Source organism: Mus caroli, unplaced genomic scaffold (assembly GCF_978045245.1).
Source record: "Mus caroli unplaced genomic scaffold, Mus_caroli_1 scaffold_1, whole genome shotgun sequence".
Classification (NCBI taxonomy): Eukaryota; Metazoa; Chordata; class Mammalia; order Rodentia; family Muridae; genus Mus; species Mus caroli.
The window spans coordinates 82,727,696-82,748,850 of NW_028227256.1; the positions used below are offsets into that span (position 1 = coordinate 82,727,696).

The 21,155-nt window shown below is 48.0% G+C and overlaps 1 protein-coding gene across 3 annotated transcripts in view; it reads left to right on the forward strand.

Annotated features, from left to right (window-relative positions):
- The window catches only part of Armc9 (armadillo repeat containing 9), a 127,553-nt gene that overhangs the window by 93,529 nt on the left and 12,869 nt on the right, over positions 1-21,155 (forward strand). For 2 of the 3 annotated variants that reach the window (XM_021162963.3, XM_021162986.3), the window contains exons 21-23: positions 7,334-7,449; positions 12,290-12,426; positions 17,104-17,230. In XM_021162963.3, coding sequence (XP_021018622.1) covers positions 7,334-7,449; positions 12,290-12,426; positions 17,104-17,230 — 380 coding nt within the window. The remainder of the gene's footprint in view (positions 1-7,333; positions 7,450-12,289; positions 12,427-17,103; positions 17,231-21,155) is intronic. The other variant, XM_021162970.3, reaches the window with a different exon arrangement.

Sequence of the window (21,155 nt, forward strand, 5' to 3'; positions counted from 1 at the left end):
ATGAGCCTCCCAGGAACCTCTACATTGTCTTCAGTGTCATCCATGGTAACGGGCATCACCAGCCAAACCTTTTCGTTTCCACATGTTACATCAGTTTAGAAGCTTTCAACACATATGTAGTGGCTGAAGTTTAGTGGACAGGGAGAGAATAGACTGAGAACCAAGGTTCTCCTGCATGTTGGGCATGGGAGAAGGAAGAGGGACCCTTAAGGAGAGAAATCAAAAAGTGGAGCGGACTGCAAATAACCTGAAGAATGCAGTGTTTTGGAAGCAGACGAGTGGCCAATGGTGTCATCGCCTACCGTAGGGCAGAAGCTGCCCTCTGAGAGATCTTTGGTAGCTCTGGTGCTTAGCCAGCTCCAGGAGCCACTGGTCAGTGACCAGCAGGCTAAATAGGAAGGAATCAGGCGGGCTGGTGAGATGGCTCAGTGGGTAGTGGGTAAGAGCACCCGACTGCTCTTCCAAAGGTCCAGAGTTCAAATCCCAGCAACCACATGGTGGCTCACAACCATCCGTAATGATATCTGACGCCCTCTTCTGGTGTGTCTGAAGACAGCTACAGTGTACTTACATATAATAAATAAATAAATAAATAAATAAATAAATAAATGGAATCAGGCTAGGGATATAGAGCATGCTCTTAGCACACATGGGACCCTAGGCTGAACTGCCAGCTCCAAATACAAATAGGAGAATAGTCAACTAGGAACTAGTCCCCATGAGAAGGAATCTGCTGCTCTACCCACAAATGATGGCAGTGCAGGGCCACGGTGTCCCAGGTGCCAGAAAGCCTATGCATAGGCAGATAGGATGCTAACGGGTAAGCATTCAGAAGGGAGGAGCAGTTTCCAGGAATATGAACCAATCTAAACTGAAGCCCTGTGCTGGCTGGCAGAACATGCTGTTATCTTTCCAACAAGCTGTTGGTGCTTTGAAAGTAATGGTTTATAGTGCCAGTTGTGTGGCTTCTGAAGTCTCCAAATAGGTGAGCTGGAGAGGATTCCTTGAGGGGACAAGTAAAGCCAGAGGCTCAGGAAGGGGAAATGGTGTGGTCAAATGGCCTGATCCTCGGCTGGAGCAAGCAGAAGCAGAAAGCACCCACCCATGCCCACTCCCACCCCCGCTGGGCCCTCATGCCCTCATCAGGAGCTCGTCTCCATGGTAACCTGTTCTCATCTCTTCCCCATCATGTGAAGAATCTCTCCCAAGGACTGCACGGCAGTGTACACCAATAGAACCTGAGGTTGAGGGACAGCCAGAGGCCACCTCATGGAGCTCTGAGTCATGGCAGGGACGTGGGTTTCAAGCTTCATAAGTGCTGGGAAACTGTAGGGGTGCAGATAGGAGATGGACTCGGTTGATTTGTATGTCACCAGGCAGGGATGTGCTTCTTTGGTTGTGTGCCTACCTAGCATGCATGAGGCCCTGGGCTCTGTTCTAAGCACTGCATATTTGTTATCCCAGCACAAAGGAGGCGGAGGCAGGAAGACCTAAAGTTCAAAGTCATCTTAACTACATGTGAATTTCAGGCCTGCTTAGATGCTATCTCAAAAATATTTTAATAAACTATAAATAGGTAAATAAAACATATCAACTTAGATTTACACTCTGGCTGCTTTGGAAAAAAAAGACTTGGGAGAAGAAAGAAAAGAGAGCAGTTGGCGACTGAAGGAGAGAGGGCTAGCCTCTCTCTCCCAGTTAGGAAAGGTCTGCTGAGCAGCGCCCACTATTGTCTCCAGAATGTATCATGTACCAGAGGAGCTGGCTATGGGGCTCTGTTCCCACTCTTCGCTGCAGCAGTGCTAGGTAGAGGTCAGGAAGGGGCTCCAAGTTGCTGGCGGCAGTTCTGAAGTATTACTAGAGTTCTGTTTTCCTCGGGGAACGTGCTGGCTTCTCTGCTGGGCTGCATGATAAAACATGGTTCTTCAGAGCATTTGCAGGACCCTCTTCAGAAGCAGGTGACCGGGAAAATAGAAGAGGCCACTGGCCAGGGCTCCTGTAGGGCAGGGCAGAGCACCTAAGTCTGTGCTTCTAACTCCATAGCACCCAAATGCCAGCACAGAGATTAACTGTGACTTGGTCAGACATAAACCTAAAACGAGCCCTCAGTTAATTTTTTTGGCCACTCTACATAGTATACTGCTTTGGATAGGATCTTATGTAGATATAGTAACAGTTTGTAACAATAAAACCCAAGGCAGTGTATTCTGGGACTGCTGGTTTGGGTGAACTTACTGGGGGGATGCCAAAGACTGCTTCCAATTAGTAAACCCAGGTGACGGGCACTCAGAAACGGTTTCATTTCACCATAACCCACACTCAGAACCTCCACAATGCCTGCATGTCCCTTTCACTGTAGAGGGAATGGTTTGGGGTCCAACAGAAAAGTTCCACACACTCTTGCTTATCTCCTTGGTATCCATTACCAGTGTGTGAGCAGTGCGCAGTCAGAATGAGGACAGAAAGAATTGCTTATATAGAGGTGAGGACCGAGGGCATCCATTTCCCATGGCTGCCGAACAAAGGACCACACACTGGCTGGCTTAAAACAGAAATGCATTCTGCCACGGGCTCAGAGGGCAGAGGTCCAAACTCCAGTTTTGACGGGGCTGGGGCGCCTCCGTGCTCTGAAGGAGGAGCCTGCCTTGATTCTTCCAGCTCTTGGTGGCTCTAGGTGATCCTTGGCTTATGCCCACTTCACTCTGACCACTGCCTCCATCTTTGATGGACTTCTCTCTTTATGTCCTTGCCTCTCTCTCATAGAGGCACTCATCACTAGACTTAGGGCTCCCCTCAGTCACCCAGGATGACCTGTTCATTTCAAAGATCCTTAATTATATTTGCAAAGACTGTTTTTGCAAATAAAGTCCTGTTGACAGGTATCAGGGTCGGAGTGTGTGTGTTTTGAGAACTCTTTTGAGCCTCAGTACAGTTCAGCATCTCCTCATAGAAACACCTTTATTTTATTAAATCACACACACAGCTCAGTGTGGAGCTGAGCCACACATGCATTGCTAGTACTTCCACCATTCAAAATGTCCCTTTGCCCTTTGCCACCCAGATCTGTGACCTGAAATTACCAGCCTGATGGGGTTTGCCTTTCACAATCATGATGCATAAAAGAACTTAATGTCACGTCTCATAACTGCCTGTGCCAAATGAGGAAAACTAGCTGTATTAGTGACTTGTACTATGACCAAGTAGCTGACAAACACAGCTAAAGGAAGGAAAGGTTTATGTTGGCTTACGGTACAGGAAATATGGTTCATCTTGGCACAAGGGGAAAATATAGTAACTGCCACCACCTGGTCCATGGTACAGGAACTCGTGGCATAGCTCGTTCATGTTGTTGCCATCAGGAAAGGCCTGGAAGGGCGTTGTCCCTGGGTATCTGCTCTGCTAAGCCACAATGCTGCCTGTTTGCCCCCAGAGAGCTGTGTATCAGAGCACACAGTACCTCTGTACCCAAGAGGTAGGTCATGGCAAATGCTGAAGAGGAGAGTAAGTTACTCTTTCAAGCTTACAAGAGAATATCAGTGGTCACATTTAGCAGGCTGCTTGCCCATAATTCTGGTGAAGAAAGAGAATTCTATACAGACATACCTTATGTCTTAGTGACTCTTCAATTGCTGTGAAGAGATACCATAACCAAAGATACTTATAAAGGAGAGCATCTAACTGGGGGCTTGTTTACAGTTTCACCATGCCAGGGAGCCTGGCAACAGGCAGGCAGGCATAGTGCTGGAGCAATATCTGAGAACTTACATTCTGACCTGCATTCAGGAGGCAGAGAGAGACTTTGGAAACCTCCAAGCCCACCAACTAATGACCTTTTACTTCCTTTATCAGCCACTTATGCCCAACCTTTGCATTGCAGCTAATATCCTATCGATTGCTCAGTGAAACTGAGAGTGTGTAGCACTTTATCAGCCACTTATGCCCAACCTCTGCATTGCAGCTAATATCCTGTCGATTGCTCAGTGAAACTGAGAGTGTGTAGCACAGATCTCTAGTCTCCAGGAAGGGACCCTAAAGCCAAGAATGCAGTGAAGATAATGTCTGATTCCCATAGGAAAGCCCTCATCGTTGATAAAGACTGTGTCTGGACCAATAGAAAAGTCCTGTTAGCCCTCCCACCTGTTGACAGACAGACAGACAGACAGAGACTGTAAAGACATTCAGTCATGACTTAACTCTCTGTGACTATAAAAGGTCATGTCGCTCCTTCAGGATGACTTGAATCCATGGTCCTGAACCATGGTCATTCATGGTCAGAATAAATTATTTCCTTTAAAGCAGGGTTGTTGTTTTCCATTCACAAGCTGTGATTGTTTTTTTGACATCTACATTAGGATGAATTTGTAATGTTTTCTACTAAGAGATAAACAATGACAAGAAATATTTAACAAGGTATGTTTGGACAGAATTCTCTTAGCCCATGAAGTCCCAACGAGGAATGTCTCTTCTGATAAGGAAGGTCAGCTTTCACATGAAGTTTTTATCACTTGTTTCTATGAAGAAAAGCAGAGAGGTCAGAGGACATTCTTGCATCTGCTCTTTCTCAAGTGTCTTTAGCTCAAAATAACCCGTATGCCAAAGTGGCCTGTGTAAGAGTGATACTCGACCACCCTCACCTATGAGACTTACAGGCATTCATGTTTCCTTGCACAGGAAGTTGACATGGACAGACAGCAGCATCAACCAATCCCATGCAGGCAAAAGTCCTTCCTCTTGCAGATGTCGGCAAAGGCAGCCTTGTGAACACAGCACTAGGACCTCCCCTAAAGCCTTGAAGCCCAGGCTTCCTTGGCTCTGCACCTTTGCCTCCATGTCATCACTTACGTGGTGGTTGTCTCATCTGTCGGTCATGAGATGACTGACAGCTACTGCCTCAAATCTGTAGTAAAGTCAAGGGCCAGACACACAAGCCAGCTACACCCACCCCCAACAGCACTGTCCTTAAAACTCACTCTGGTGTCCTCCATTTCTAATGAGTCAAAACAAGAATCGTGACCCCAAGCTGCAAGAGAGTCTGAGCCGATGAATTGTTTTTAACTAGACACATTACTACCATGTCAATGGTCTGTTGTTGAAGAAGTGAATAGTAGTCAGCTAACAGGGTCTGTCACTTCCAAGTTGTTTTTTTATGTATACAGAGATGATGGATAGATGGATAAATGGATGGACGGACAGACAGACATTACATTTATTTATGCAGAGAGAGGTGGTATTTGTGTAGGCACATGCATATCACCGTGTACACACACATGGCGGTCAGGGGACAACTTGTGAGAGTCATTTCTATCCTTCCACCATGTAGATCATCGGGATCCAACTCAGGCTGCCAAGCTTGTCACTAGCTGCCTTTTCCCACTGGCCAGCCTGCCCGCCCTGAAGTACATCTAGATTTTCTTACAGGCATGATGGCACACACATCTTAGAACTGAGGACGCTGAGGCAGGAGGAGTGCAAGTTTAAGGAGAGCCTAAACTACATAGATCTTGCCCCTCCCCAGCCCACCCCCAAACACAAATGAGAGTTGAGGGGTGTAGCTCAGTGGTAGAGCACTTACCTGGCTTGTACTCAGTCAGGATTTCCTGTCTAGCAATGTAAAAAGAGAGGGACAGAAAGAAGACAAAAGCGCAGGGGCGCACTGTTTAGCTTTAGTTGAGCACTGTGGTTACTATTGTTCTGCTTCTGTTGTTGCTGTGAATTTTTTGATGCAAGCTCTCACCATACAGCCCAGGCTGGCCTAGCACTTGAGATCCTCCAGCCTTGGCCTCCCTGGTGCTGCGACTTCAGGCATGCAACAGCACACCTGGCCTGATCGGCCTTTACCACTGAGTAAACTGTGTAAGCCGAGTGCTGCATTATTGTTTAGCATGGCTAAAAACACACTTGGCATCAGGAGAACCTTCCTTCTCGCAGACCCTCCATCTGTAATCCAGATGGAAGCTGTTCTTTTGGGCACAAAGTAGAGCCACGCCCTTCGTTACTCCCTCCGAAGCTTCTCAGGCATCTGCCTGGAATTCAACTTGAAGGGCCCTGCCTAGTGGGTGGGCAGAGCCCAGGCAAGGCCACTGGAAGTCCCTCAGGTGTCTCTCAAGCCCAGCAGGTAGGAGGGAAACTCTGGCTTATAGAAATAGCTAATGAGTGGTCACTCTGAGTGCCAGATGCCTTGCTGGGTCCTATTTTCAAACATCTGAAAAGCAATTGTAAGTGATGTGTTAGTTGTCCCCTGTAGGAGGCACTGCAAGGCACAAGCTCCACGCAGCAGAGAGCCAGCAGTACCTCAGACTCTACTGGAAGGAGCCCTCGTGGCACTGACCCTTTCTCCAGTAGCTTAACCACTGGCTTTGTTTCAGTCTCACTAAGTACCCCAGGCTAGCTATAAACTTGATTCACATCCCAGGAGAAGGCTCCTTGGGAAGGCCCAACTTCTAACTAGCCTAGCAGAGGTCTCTGCCTCCCTCCCAGATACTAAAATACAGGCATGCCCCACTACACCAGGCTGGAATGTTGGCTTTTTTCTCCTCCTCCTCCTCTTCCTCCTCTTCCTGCTCTTTCTCCTCCTCTTTAAGTACCCCCATTTATTTTTTTAGATTTCTTTATTATTTGATATTCTTTATTATTACTAGGTATGGTGTATGTGTGTGTGTGCACACATGTGCTTATATGTGTGTTCATATGTGTGTGTGCATGTGGCAGTTACAAGTTGACAGCACATATCATTTGTCCACTTCCATCGATCTCCACCTAACACAGGATCTCTCACCAGACATGGAGCTCTGGAATCTGGCTGTTACCCCAGGCTTCCCCTGTCTGTACTTCCCAAGCTAAAATTACAAGCAAGACATCATGTCTGCCCATCTTTTATATAGGTTCTAGGGATCTGAACTGTGTCCTTGCACCAACCCAAACCTCCCCCCCCACCTTTGTTTGTTTGTGGGTTTTTGTTATTTGGCTTGGAGGCTTTTTGTGTGTTTGGTTTTTTGTTTTCTGTTTTTTTATTTGAGGTAGGGTTTCTCTTTGTAGGATTAGCTACCCTGAAACTAACACTGTAGACCAGGTGGGCCTTGAACTCAGAACTCAGAGATCTACTTGTCTCTGCCTCCCAAGTGCTGGGATTAAAGACTTTCACTGCTACCACCTGGCTTTGCTTTGTTTTGTTTTTAGACAAGAGTTTCATGTAGCCAGGCTGTGTAACTGAATTCTGATCTTCCTGCCTCCTAAGTGCTAGGAATACAGGTGCCCTTGAACCTGGTTTAAATAGCATCTTGTCCCTGGGCTCTTAGGGACCCACTGTCTCAAACCTGTTTCCTCCTTCCACCAGATCATGACCAACACTGGGAAGGCACGGAGGAAAGGGCTGGCCAGTGTGCAGTGGAGTGGGGATGAGCCCCTTCGTCGGCCAGTCACCCCTGGTGGCCACAGGACAGGGTGCCCAGTGTAAGTTCGGGATACAGGAGGCGGGAGTCTATTTTTCTTAAACTTTGCTTTGATTAATTTCTGTGTAATATGCATTAATGCATAATAAAGCATTCATACTGAAAAGCATTCTCTTTATTGTTTATCTCGTGAGGATTTTTGGAGGGAAAACAGTTGAGGTCCCATCTCTCCAATACACACTTGGGTTCCTTCCAGAAGGAGAAGGTGGGGATCTGAAATTCCCAGGCCACTTCCAAAGGCTGGTGTTGGCCAGAGTCATTTCAAAGGAAAGTTATCGAGCAATGGTGGGCTTACCTAGTTTGAAATCCTACCCTGTTGCTCATTCCTGTTGCTTATCCCCACAGGCTAGGACTGGAGTGTCACAGCTCTATTTTAGATGAAGTTCTCAAAGCAACTATGTGGCCTGGGGCATGCGTGAAGCCCTGGGTTCTATCCCCAGCACAGAAAAAAAAAAAAAAAAAAAAAGGAGGGAAAGCAGCCAGGCACAGTTCATTCTCTGTAGCCTGGCTTCTACCTCTTGACAGAAAAATAAAACTTCATTCAGCTTACCTGGGCTGAGCTGCCAGTCAAGAGTCCCTTCTGGGATCTTCATGACCCGTGTTTTCCTGTTTAGGGAAAACTATAAACAAGCATGTGTGAACAGGAGGTCATAGAGAGCTGGCTGAAAGCCTCCCATTACCCTCTCAGAGAGTTGTGGCCGTACCATAGTTTAACGGCCACACCATGTTTTCATTAGTGCCTGTCGCTGGACAGTTTGATTCTTTCCCATTTTACTGTGTTACCACTTTATGATAAACAAGGAAGCACTTAGCAGCCAATAGGATGGAAATACCTGTCTTTGTGAGCTCTGTGCCACAGCTGCCAGGAACACTAACGTCCAGCATCAGCTCTTGCCAAGTTTTGGCACACATCTGGAATCTGCGGTACAATACTCCAGAGCCCCCACCATAGATCAGTGCTCAGAGATCTGTTTAATTAGCCTCCTTGTGCTTCTTTGTCTAGGTTTTTATTCTTAATTATTGATACCCAATTTACTATACTGTCCTTTACCCTCTCACACATAACCAGTACTTTCAACCTGCAGGAAAACTGAGAGGAAAACCACACTAAGGAGATGGACCTCAGCATAGACCTCCTACAGACAGCTGTGGCAGCTGCCCTCATGCAGTCAGTGCCGTGTGCCGTGCACTGAAATGTCACGCTGTACCTATAAATATATGCAAACACTGTGATGATTAACAAGAAATGTATTTTTAAAAGAACAACCACGTTACCATGCCTGTAAGTTAACAGTAGCGTGAACTGCGTCAGCAAGCCGTTCTTGCCATTACATCTGTGGGGTTCTTTGTCTTGATCTTAAAAATCATGAAGGATGAGTATTAGTGAACCTAGTTTATAAACGTGATCCATTTGGGATAGAAGCAGGAAGAGGAACTAGAAAATTTCCATTGGACAAGCAAAGAAGGAAACAAATCTTTTTAATTTTTAGAAAAGAATTAAAACCCTGGCTTCACAGCCAGACAAGCATGAGGTAAGGACATTCTAATCAGAAGTGACCATGAATCTAACAAATTTAACACCTCACCAAGCGGCAGTGTTCACCTTGGGCCAGATGACCTGCTCTGTGGGAGACCCTTGAGCATGCTTTTTTAGCATGTAGGCTCAGCGGGCTCCCCTGCTGGAGGTCATATGTGGGAGGTCTTTGGCCAGGCTGGACCTGCCCACGCATGTGCACACATCCTGAATCCATTGTCCTACCCTCCATGAAGCAATGACTGCCCCCAAGTCCCTCTGCCAAGGTAGATTCAATAAAAAATTTTTTGAGACAGTTCCATTTTGTAGTCCAGGCTGTGCTCAAACTCACTATCCTCCTGCCTCAGCTTCCTCAGTGATGGGATTACAAGTTCACCTCCAAGTTCAACATTGTTTTCATTTCTTTGACCAAATGGGGTGTAAACTCAGTCCTAGGGACCCAAAAAAAAAAATAAGTGAGATGCGATTCAGAAGCACTGTAACAAGAAGAGGCAGGACATGGTAAGAAGGTGACAATATGCAGAAACCCCCAGCCTCCTGAGGGCCATGAATGACTGGTCAGAATTCCTACCTCTGCTTCTTGGATTTATACTCAGGGAACTTGATTCTCAGTTCACAACCACCAGCCCCTGTGTAACCCTGCCTTGCTTCCAGATAACCCCAGAGTCTTAGCACTCCTGGGGATTCTTGGTGAATGTGGGTTTCACAGATTCAAGAAGCTGGCGCTCTCTGGGTCAGTATGTGCAGGGGTATTTGTTACTACAGTGATTATGAAAAAAATATCTTCATGCCAAATATAGAAGGCTGGCTTCCAAAGTTATGGTAATCAGCACAAACAGTATTGGAAATGTGTAGCAGAATTAAGAATGGTTAGTGACATGGCAAGATCTTGACAATGTAACAGTGCATAGCTGGATGGAAATATACAGTGCATAGCCAGACTGGACTGGCCATTGGTTCCAGGCTCTTTTGTATATATTCGCCACCACCCCTTCCTTGAGACAAAAGCCAGGTGTGGTGGTTTATGCCTTTTTTGGAGACAGTTTCACTGTGCAGCCCTGGCTGTCCTGGAACTTCTATATAGACCAGACGGATCTTGAACTCACAGAGATCCGACTGTCTCTGCCTTCCTAGGGCTGGAATGAATGACATGCAGCACAATGACACAGGGTCTTATGGAGCTCAGACTGGCCTGGAACTGCTATTAACAGAGGATGCTTCACCTGGCAGTTCCCTTGCCTCCACCTTCCAAGTGCGTACCCACTTGCCTGGTTAATGCAGTGCTGGGGATCAAACCCAGTGCTTGCCGAATGCCAGGAGCCACATCCCCAGCCGCCTGTTTGCATTTTTAAAAAACACTGAAAAGACACCCCAGTTAAGTGGTCACCTGTGGGTACTATGGTGGGGACCATCTTATACAACCTTTGTATTATCTAAATTTTCATGATAAACTCTGGTTTTCTTGTCTAGAACAGAAAGCCTAAGGTAAACATGGGTACAAAACTCTACCCTCTCTCAGCCTTGCCATGGCTGTGCCTCCCAGACCTGACTCCTGTCCACACAGACCTAACTAACCCTTCTGGATGCTGGAGGCCCTCTGCTCTCATCTCTGCACCTAATGCTCCCAGTGCTCTGTCTTCTACTCCTCCAACTGCTCCTTCCTTTAGCCTCTCTGTACACTTGAGCATGTGGACCCCTCTGCCCGCGTCCACCAGCCTGGATTTCCTCCACAGCGCTGCATGCTCAGCCAGTGACTTCCAGGACCACGGGTGACTTAACCATTCCCAACACTTGGCACCTTTGGGGCCCACTGAGCCCTTGCAGGTACTAACCCAGCCCCTTCCCAGCGGCTGTCCACCCCTGTCCCTGCCACAGTGGACTGATCGGCCATTCCCGTTTCCTCCTAGATGCTATGCTCTGGGCAGAGTCTGTAGCCCTGATCTGAGGTCTTCACCCCCATCCTACTCCCTGATGGCACCCCAGCCCAGCTTGCACATAGTAGACGTGCCTCATAGCACCCCAGGCATCTAGGATCAGCATGAAGGTCAGCCACTGCCTAGGGGACTGACATTAACCCCTCCAACCCCCACAACAGGCCAGCCAGATCCCCACCCTTCACCGTTGCCCCTGCCTTCTGCCCTCTGGGCCTTTGTCTCTTGGCTTCCCATCCATCATTCCCTCTTGCCACCCTGTACCCATCATGACTAATGGAAGGATTCTTCTAGCACAGAATATCATTTCTCTCTCCCATGGGTCTCAATAACTATCTTTTCTCGTTCCTCTTTACCTTGCCTATAATCCCTCTGCTTCTTTCCCCCTTTAGCCCCCAGAAAACCTCAGCACAGCTAGATACTGAGTGGCTTACACACACACACACACATATATACACATATACACAGACTTCCTCAGACCTGTCCAGGCTGACCCACAGAGCCTCGAGTGCTTGCCTGTCTCAGGGACAGCTCTCCCAGTCCCATCTCTTGCCAAATCTGAGTATGGTGCGGCCAGTCTGGACCAGAACCTACCATCTGTTTCCACCAACATGGGGCCAGCACAGCAACACGAATCACTCCGTTAGAAGTTGCCTCTGCTTGCCTGCCTCTGTTCAGGGCTGGCATGATAGGATATCACAGTCAGCCTCATCCTTGGAGAAGAGGTTTGTGTCTTGTTTGATGGACACATCAGGGACCCTATGCAACCCACAGCTCTTAAGATTTCCTGATGTGTTAGCAGGTGGGAGGAGGTCCAGCTATCACCTCCCAGGGGGTTTAGCCAGATGGTGTCATCCCAGCACTTGGGAGAGGCAGGCAGGAAGATCCGAAGTTCAAGATCATTTTCAGCCACTGCATTCAAGGCCAGCCTGGGCTACATGATCCTATTTAAAATAAAAAATAAAAAAAAACAAAAACAAAAAAATACAAAAAAGCAGGCAGATTAAATAGTGCCTCAGCAGGTAAAGGTGCTTGCTTGCCACCAAGCCTGATGATCTAAGTTTAATCGCCAGGTTCTCCCATGATGGACTGCTCCAAGTTATCTTCTGACCTCCATATGTGTGATGTGGTGCACACATGCACGCACACACACATACATTAAATAAATAAATAAATAAATAAATAAATAAATAAATGTGACTTTTTTAACTTAAAAAGGCAAAACTAAACAAAAATGTCCATTTCCCAAAAGAATCTCAGGCACAGCCACTTCCTGCATCTTCTTGTAGTGCTACTCAGCAGTCAGCTATCAGTCAGTTATCTGTATTTATTGTTTGTTTTTTTAATGTTTTTTTTTTTTTCTTTTTTCTCTGCAGGCTAGGAGACCATCTCATTTCTCCCCAGAATGCCCAACAAGCCAGAAACGGCTGCTCGAGGGCCATGCCAGTCGCTCATCCAGATGACTACAAAGAGGGCAAGCCTGGTGTTGCTAGGTGTGGCACGTCCTCTTCATGTAAGAATGCTGTGGGTGCCAAGCCGGTCCTGAGCTCACGGGCTCAAGAATCCAAGAGATGAAACAGCAGACTGCAGGTGCATGCCTGCTCCTGGGAAGCCCTCTGGCCTCAGCCACAGTCCTGGATCCCAGAAGTCCACAGGCCTCCAGTCATGCTGCCAGATCTGGTGTCCTGCCCATCCTCCAAATCTCATTGAAACAATGTGTCTACCACTCACAGCTGGCAGCTCCCGGAACTAGGTTTTAATACAAGACCTCAGAGTAGCTATCTCAGCTTGCTCTCTGGCTCAGCCCACTTTCCATGACTATAGCAAAATGCCTGCCCCAGAGTGCTTTATTTTGTGTGTGCCAGGGTGTCTTTCTCTATCATTCTCCATCTTATTTTTTAAGACAGGGTCTCTCACTGATCTTGGAGCCCACTGACTCAGCTAGACTGGCCAGCAAGCCTCGGAGAACGTTCTGTTCCGACCTCCCTGGTACTGGGATTGCAGGTGGACACCACCGTGCCCTGGTTTTTATGTGGGTGCTAGAGACTGAACTCAGTCCCCGTGCGCTTTACCAAGTGAACTATCTCCAAAGCCCCTGGAGCTAGGTACTTTATTTAGTTTACAGTTTAGGAATCAGGAAATCTAAGACCCAGTGATCCCATTACTTCAACCACTAGTGAGGGCCTCTTGGCCCTCATTCTGTGTCATGGCATGGTAAATGGCACCACTTACATGCAAGTGATCCAGAGCCTATGGCAAGACAAGAAGCCAGCAGCCAGGGAGGGCCAGGCTTGCTCTTTGAGTTTATGGCAATTCCTTTTTGAGAGAATGATGAGATTCCCACAATAACTACATCAACACCTTCCCCTAGGAGGTAACGCCTCGTTGACCTAATCACCTTGCCCTAGACCCCACCTCTACAGGTCTCACCACCTCCACACTGCCAAACGAACCCTAGGGGGACATTCCCTACCTTATCTCAACCAGCCCAATATAGGCCTCTGACCAAGTTTCAGTATCTCAGAGTCTCATGCTGAGAGTTCCGGCCGGCCGTGTGTTAGAAGGTTCAGTGACATCAGAATGTGCAATGGGGCACACAGACAGCCCTGGGGTCAAAATGTGCTTTGACGCATCCGGTCAGTGGCGCTTAAACAGAAACTGGTGGGGCATAAAAGTATTTTTTTTTTAGCTACCATAGGAGAAAAAGAGCATTTTGAAACAGAAGCCTACAGAGTATTTCTTTTTTAATTTTCAAAAGGAAATTGAAAGGATTGTGAGCAAGCCAGATAAGACTCTAATCTCCATTCAAATAGGAAAAGCCACAAAGTAGCAAAGCAGATCTCAGGAAGAGAAACAGCAGCTCTGCAGTGGTTCAAGTCAAAGGCTCACATGCCCGGATTCTGAGGGACCAGCTAGTCACTGACCCAGGAAGGGCTCTGTGACCTGGGGGAGAGGAATGCTCAAGGGTCCTTTAAGTTATGGGGAACTTCAGAGCTTTTGCCAAGGCATTGGTTATTTGGCCTATGTCTGCAGTTGTAAGTCCCACTAAGTATACCTTCACCCTGAGGTATTAGCTTGACCATCCAGTGATGTCCACTGGTTCTGCTGATCCAAAGGATGAGGGTCTCTTTGGATGTACTTTGTTTTGCAGTCCTCGTACACACCCGGCAAGTGCTTTACCACTGAGCCACACCCCCAGCGCCTGGTCCTAGCTCTCGGATAGATGCCAAACCTTAGCCTGCTCCAAGGGCTGGGACAGTATTCCAAGTGTCAGCTCCTTACCTTGTCCCTATTCACTCAGCCAGCCTGCGTCCCAGGCTCCCCTCTGGCTTCCACTTCCGCTTCCGTGTAGGCTTCGTCTCCTTCGTCATCGGCTAGCCGGGCCTCTGGGCTGCTTCGTTGGGGCATTTGCTCTGTTTTTGGTGTAGACCCCACCTTTCCTCTACTACCCTTCAACCTGGCCCATCTGTAGTCACCTGGCCTTTGAGCACACTAATGCCAGTCCATCTGTTGGCCTGCTGCAGCTCTCATCAACCCGGGCCTGACGCACTGATGGCTCAAGCTCCCTGACCCCATCCTGTCCATTGCTTTGTCTATTCCCACTGGACATTAATTGGCCTGAGGAAAGTTCTTCCCCAGTTACCAGGTCATAACTTGAGTGTCAACCACACACTGGTTAGGCCCAGTGTGGTGGCACACCCTGGTCATCCTAGTACTCAGGCAGAGGTAGGATGGCTGCTGCAAGTTCCATACTAGCCTACATAACGAATGAGTATCAGGTCCAGCTATGGCTACATCCTGAGAATCTTACCTTTAAAACACAAGTGAGCAGATGCCAGCTCTCTCTGAAGTGGACTTGCCACAGAGGAGGTACACCGTCACTTAGGTGAGCTCCCAGAGTCCACAGTGTAGCATGTGATGGGGGAATTGAAGGGAAAGGTCGGCTGCTGTAGTTGCCTCAATAAAATACCTTGGCAAAAGCAACTTAAGGCTAAAAGGGGGTTTGCTTGGCTCACAATTTCTGATTGTAAATCACCATTGTAAGAGAGTCAATGAAGGGCTGGAGAGATGGCTCAGTGGTTAAGAGCACTGACTGCTCTTCCGAAGGTCCTGAGTTCAAATCCCAGCAACCACATGGTGGCTCTCAACCATCCGTAATGAGATCTAACACCCTTTTCTGGTGCATCTGAAGACAGCTACAGTGTACTTAGATATGATAATAAATAAATCTTTAAAAAAAAAAAGTCAAGGAAGAGGAACTGGAAGAAGCTAGTCATACAGTATGCATACACACTAATCTTCAGTTTGTTTTCTGCACTCTAATACAATCCAGGGTACCCCGCCCAGGGAATGGTTCCACCCAGAGTGGGAGAGTCTTCCTGTCAATCAGGGATTCTCTCACGCATGCCCACAGGCAACCTGATCTAGACACACCCATATTGGGACTCCCTGCCCATGTGATTGTAGACTATGTCCAATTGGTAACTAAAGCTAACCATCAGAGCCAGGCGATAGTGATGCACACCTTTGATGTCAACACTCAGGAGGCAGTGGCAGGCAGATCTCTTAAGTTCCAAGTCAGCCTGGTCTATATAGTGAGTTCTAGGCCTTAGAGAACCTATCTCAACCACCACCACCACCACCACAAAAACCTGGACTGGCTTAGATGGTTAGATTCCCGGCACTCACAGGGTGGCTACAACCCCCTATAAAGTCCAGTTCCAGGGAATCGGATGCCTTCTGAACTATAAAGGCATACACAAGCACACACATATACCTATAAAAAATTTTTAAAAAAGTAAAAAATAATGAACAACAAAGATCGACTATCACAGGAAGGATGGACTAAGAGCCTCAGCAGGGACTCACCCATGTCCTCTCTGCTGCTGTCATTATGCTGTCCCTGTAGCCTGACCCCAGGAAGCCCGGATCCTGGAGGTCTTTCCTGCCCTCGTGATACCCTTGGAAAACTGTGAGTGGAAGTATTCTGGTGCAGAACCTGCACCTGGTGTGTGTCTATTCGGGCTTACTCAGTGTGCAAAGCCTTTGTCTCCCTAAGTTCCAGCACACTGATCAGAGAGCACAGACACACCCAGCCATGGTCTCTTGGAGAAGAGGCAGAAGCAGAAAATTCCAGGCCCAGAGAGACTATAGACCAAATTACCTTTTACGTGCCATATCAGAGATGGTTTTCTTGCTTGGGTCAATAAAAAAAGTCTCTTGCTCTGAATTTGAGGGGAAATACAGAGCATGTTCCTTTATATTTAATATAAAGAAGAGAAAATCTAAAAATTAAAAACATTGACTAGGTGGTGGCAAACACCTTTAATCCCAGCACTGAGAGGCAGAGGCAGGGGGATCTGTGTAGGCCAGCCTGGTCTACAGGACAAGTTCCAGGACACCCAGGGCTACACAGACAAACCATGTTGTCATGGAGAGAGAAAGAAAGTGGGGGAGAGGGAGAGAGGGAGGGAGGGAGAAATTGACTAGTTATACCTCAGGATGAGGACGGAGGTGTTTTCTATGTGGAGACTAGAAAGACTGGACCAGCTGAAAAGAAGCTGGACTAGAAGAAGCAAGCCCACTTCCTGTCAAATTGCCACCCTGACAGTAACCAGGCCAGAGAATGGGTATATGACTTTGAAACAGAGACAACATGGGCCCATGTCCAGGCCTCCACAGAAGCTCTGTATAATGTCGTGATGCCCTGGCAGCCTGAATGTGGCCATGACCACTTGCTAGCCCTCTGAGCACGCTGAGGCCTCAGCCTGATGGTGGCTCCTCAGGCACATGAGTACCCTGTTCCATTTCTATAAATATAAAACCACCAGATTTAGCAATTTCAAGTACAGGAGACCTGGTTTTATTTGTTTTTAGTAAACAACTATGCTTCCCAGCTTTGAGGAGAGCCCAGGGAAACAGTCCTGTGACGATTGGCTTCCCCAGAGGCAGACTGAGAGGGGACTGAGGGATGCACAGGAAGGGGCAGAGGTTCCCACACTGTGCCCCCACACCCACCCGTCTTGAGGATCCCAAGATGTGGGGTCAGTAAGCCCAAGCCCATGATGACCAGGGCCCGGAAGCCGGCATGCACGAGTCTGGGGTTGTGCCTGTCTTGCCTGTGCACCCCAAGAAAGATATCCTTGGAGACTCCAGGGCAGGTGTGTACTGGGCTCTGTCTTCTCCCCAGCAGTTATGGATCACAAGCCAAGAGAGTGTTCACCAGCTGGACATCAGGAGTTTCACTTGGTTCCCACAGCAGCCCTCGGTTGGCCAAGAGAGATGACCCAGGACCCAAGCAGTGGACACATCACCAGGTAGGATGTCATGAGCCTGGTATTCCTCTTAGACATCAGGTCCCCAGGATCAACCCCCACAGGCTGGATATACGGTATCTTTTTTTTTTTTTTTTTTTTTCTTCAAATGTTTTTAGAGACGGGATTTCTTTGTGTAGCTCTGGATGTCCCAGCACTCACTCTGTAGACCAGGCTGGCCTCAAACTTACAGAGATCTGCCTGCCTGTACCTCCCAAGTGCTGATACATGGAATTTTAAAATTGAGGGCTCATGTGTGTCAACAAGTGAAAGAGGCTCCTCTGGGGTCTGACACAAGGCAAATATGCCCAGTGGGAATATCTGATGACCCGTCAGTGTGTCAGAGATCAGGGACAGTCAGGACCTCCTACCTGAGAGCCAGCATTGTCAGCCCAGAAAAAGATGTTCATGCTGTTGGTTTTGGTTTTGGTCTGGGTTCGGTTTGGATTTGTTTGGCTTAGTTTGGTTAGATTTGATTTTGAGACAGGCTCTAACTGTGTACCCTTGGTCAGCCTGACCATGACTCACGCCCACAGAGCTCTACCTGCCACTGAGGACATGGTTTTAAGAATTGTTAAGACGCCAAACCTGATGGTGAACACCTATAATTGGAGCCCACAGGAAGCTGAGGCAGGAGAATCAGGAGTTTGATGCCAACCTGGGCCACATAAAAAGATTTGGTCAGGAAAAAGGAAAGGGGAGGGGAGGGAGGGAGAGAGGAAAAAAGGGAGGGAGGGAGAAAGGAAGGAAAGGAAAGTCGCTGGGAGTGTTTCGGGGTGCAGCAGGCTCTTACAGGTGAGATAGACGGGAGAGAGATCAAACATGACGTTAGCAAACGGTTCAGGAATAAGGTCAGAGGCCACAGACAGAAGCTGGACCCTGGGACCAAAGAAGTTGTTTCATTCCTCTATTGCTGCTTCCTTTCACAACCTCAAAGCACCCCTCTGAAGGCCTTGCCAGCCACTTCAGACCTGAGGAAACCTCAGGGAGGGACCTACCTTGTCCCTTTCCTGCCCTCCAGGCCTCCTGGCCACACATAACCTACAGACAGAGCAACTTCAAGAGGGGGCATTCAGTCTCTAGCACTGAAATAAAGCTAAGTGGGTTGGGTAGGCATGGGCTCTCAAACTCCACTGGAGGAATGAGGCTGAGGCCTCATGGGCCGTCCTAAAAGACTGGGAGGTGCTGCCATCCACGCCTTCAATGAGCACCCTAGTGTCTGCTGGACCCCCTACCTCCAGTGGCATCTCGAGTAAACAGAAGCGCCTCTCTTGTGGTATCTGCAGTGCATGGCTCTACCTCTATGGCCAGTCTGCCATGGCCCTCCTGCCTGCTCTTAGAGGAGCTTGTCCACCAGCTCAGGGCCTCCTTGGCTCTGGGTTTCCTATAGTGAGGGTAGGATCAAAATTAAGGAACTTAGGGGGACAGTCCCAGTCTTAGGGGGACAGTCCTTGCTCACACACTAGCTGGGTCCTCTCCTGCTGTTCAGCCAAATCTGCCCCTCCTGTGCTGGGGCCTCTTTCTTCCTGTAAATGCTGAACTCATTTCCGAAGCTTACCACTCAGGACAGCCCTTTCCCCTAAAATAGCCATTCTCACAGTGGCGGGCCTCCACAAGGCTCTCCTGGAAACGCCCCTCACTACACCCAGCTGGCCTCTGAGCTTCCGCTGGGCACAGATGCCCCATGGAGTTGCCCTCATTATGCGAGTCACAGAATTCAGCTCTTTCTAGATGTGGGGGGTTCTATACAAGATAGGATAGGGTAGGAAGAGGGAAGTGAACACTGTCCCTTCTTCCCCTCCCCTCTGACCATTCCAGGAATATTATTTCCCTCCCAACCCCTTCTTTGCTGGCCTGGCCTCTCAGCTCAACCCCCTTGTGGATCTCAACAAAGCACCCTTCCCTCCTACCTAACCACAAACACAGGTCACACCCCTGACCACAGGCTTCAGGCAGCTACAGTCCTTCTTCCAGTGTCAAGGGGCCAGATGTGCTGTCAGATGACCACAGCTGACTGCCACCATCCTCAGAGATAGCTCAGATGGGTGGCTGCCACTGTGTCCCCATTCCTGGCTGTCAGAAGGCATTTTTGGATGAATACATAGGAGACAGGAAAGCAGGGCTGGCAGAGAGCATTTGTCTCTGTCTTTGGGATAGGGACAGTACCTCACCCCAGAAGAGGGGAGTGTCCAGGAAGCTACAGCCCTGGAGACACTGGATGCTGATGCTGCTCCACTGGCCCAAATGGGCCAGGAGCATCTGGACACAGTTGCCACACAGGCTCCTTCCCAATACCTTCCAAGACCTAGGCTTGCTAACATATTGCTTTGGGAGGAGCCAGAAATAAAGTTCAAAGCTCACTGTCCCTTCTTCCACTGTCTCTTCCTCTTCCATAGAAAAATTTTCCTTTTTTCCTAAGGAAAAAAAAAATCAAACTACATAATTTGCTTGTATATGTGCATAACGTGGGGTTAGGACGTGTGTCAGGCACAGGACACGTGTGAAAGTCAGAGGACAACTTTGTGGAGTTGGCTCTTGCCTTCTCCCATTGTGTAGTTTCTGGGGATTGAACTCAGGTCACCAATCTTGAGCAACAAGCATCTTTCCCTGCTGAGGCATCTCACCAGGCCCATCTTCTTTCTACAAGCTCCTTCAAATTCCCAGCCTTAAGTCACTGAGGAAACACTGATGACTTTAAAATATAAAATGCATTTATTATACTAGGCTACAAGTTCAAGGCCAGCCTGGGCTACATAGCAAGAACCTGCTCCTAAGTTCAAAAATGGAACCGATAAGATGGGTCCCTGAGTCTAGGCACCTGCTGCCCAACCTGAGTTCCACCCCCCAGACCCACATGGTAGGAGTGAATGTTTCCACACGCTGGCCTCCATGCATGGGCTGCAGTGTATTCACACCTACACACATGCACACAAAATAAATGAAATGTTTTAAAAGATATATTAAGCATGAAGAATGCACTGGGAGAGGTATCACCCCAATTAACACCCAGTCCCAACAAAGGGGGCTTGCTTGTTCCTTGAATTGTTTACTGGCTGCTTCCTGGCTGGCTGCACCTAAGAAGATCCCCTTGATTGCCTCTCGCCTTCCCATCACCTTTAGACCTGCCACCACGGGTTGACATGGTGAGTCTCGGAAAGTAACAGTAGCTGAGTGGGAGGGGGGATTCTGCAGATGCAGAATTCATGTCTAATCTTGGGCCCAGAACCTTTCTTATGTAGACAGGAAATGAGTGTTTTACAAATATATCTTAAACATCCCTAATCTAAAAGTCTGAAATCCAAAATGCTGCGAAATTTTAAATTTTTGAAAACTGGCTTTATAGTTAAGTAGAACTTGATTCTTTATTTCTTTTATATTTTTTTTATTTTTGGAGTGGAGTCAGGGCCTTATTCTTGTATGCATGCTTGCCCCTGTGGGCCATGAAGTTAATATCAGCTAGCCTCCTTGTTTGGTTTCCACTTTATATGCTGATTCAGGGTCTCAGTTAAGCCCAGAGCTCTCCCATTCAGGTGGTCTAGCCAGCTGGTTCACTTCAGGGATTTCCATCTCTGTCTCCTCCATACAGAGCTTGGTTGAGAGTGGGTCACCATGACTACCTGGCATTTATGTTTATGTGGCTCCTAGGGATTCAAACTCTAGTCACACTTAAATAATGGGCACTTCCCCTGATAAGCAGTCTCCTAGCCCCCTGTTTAGTTTTTTGAGATGGGGTCTTACTGTGTAGCCCTGACTACCTGAGATCTTACTATGTAGCCCAGGCTAGCTTTGATATCGAGAATTCTGATGCTTCAGTCTCCCAAGGGCTGGGATAGAGATGTGCAAATCACCCACATCTGGCTTATTCTTAAGAAAAAAATTAGAGCTGGGCACTTGGGAGGCAGAGGCAGGTGGATTTCTGAGTTCAAGG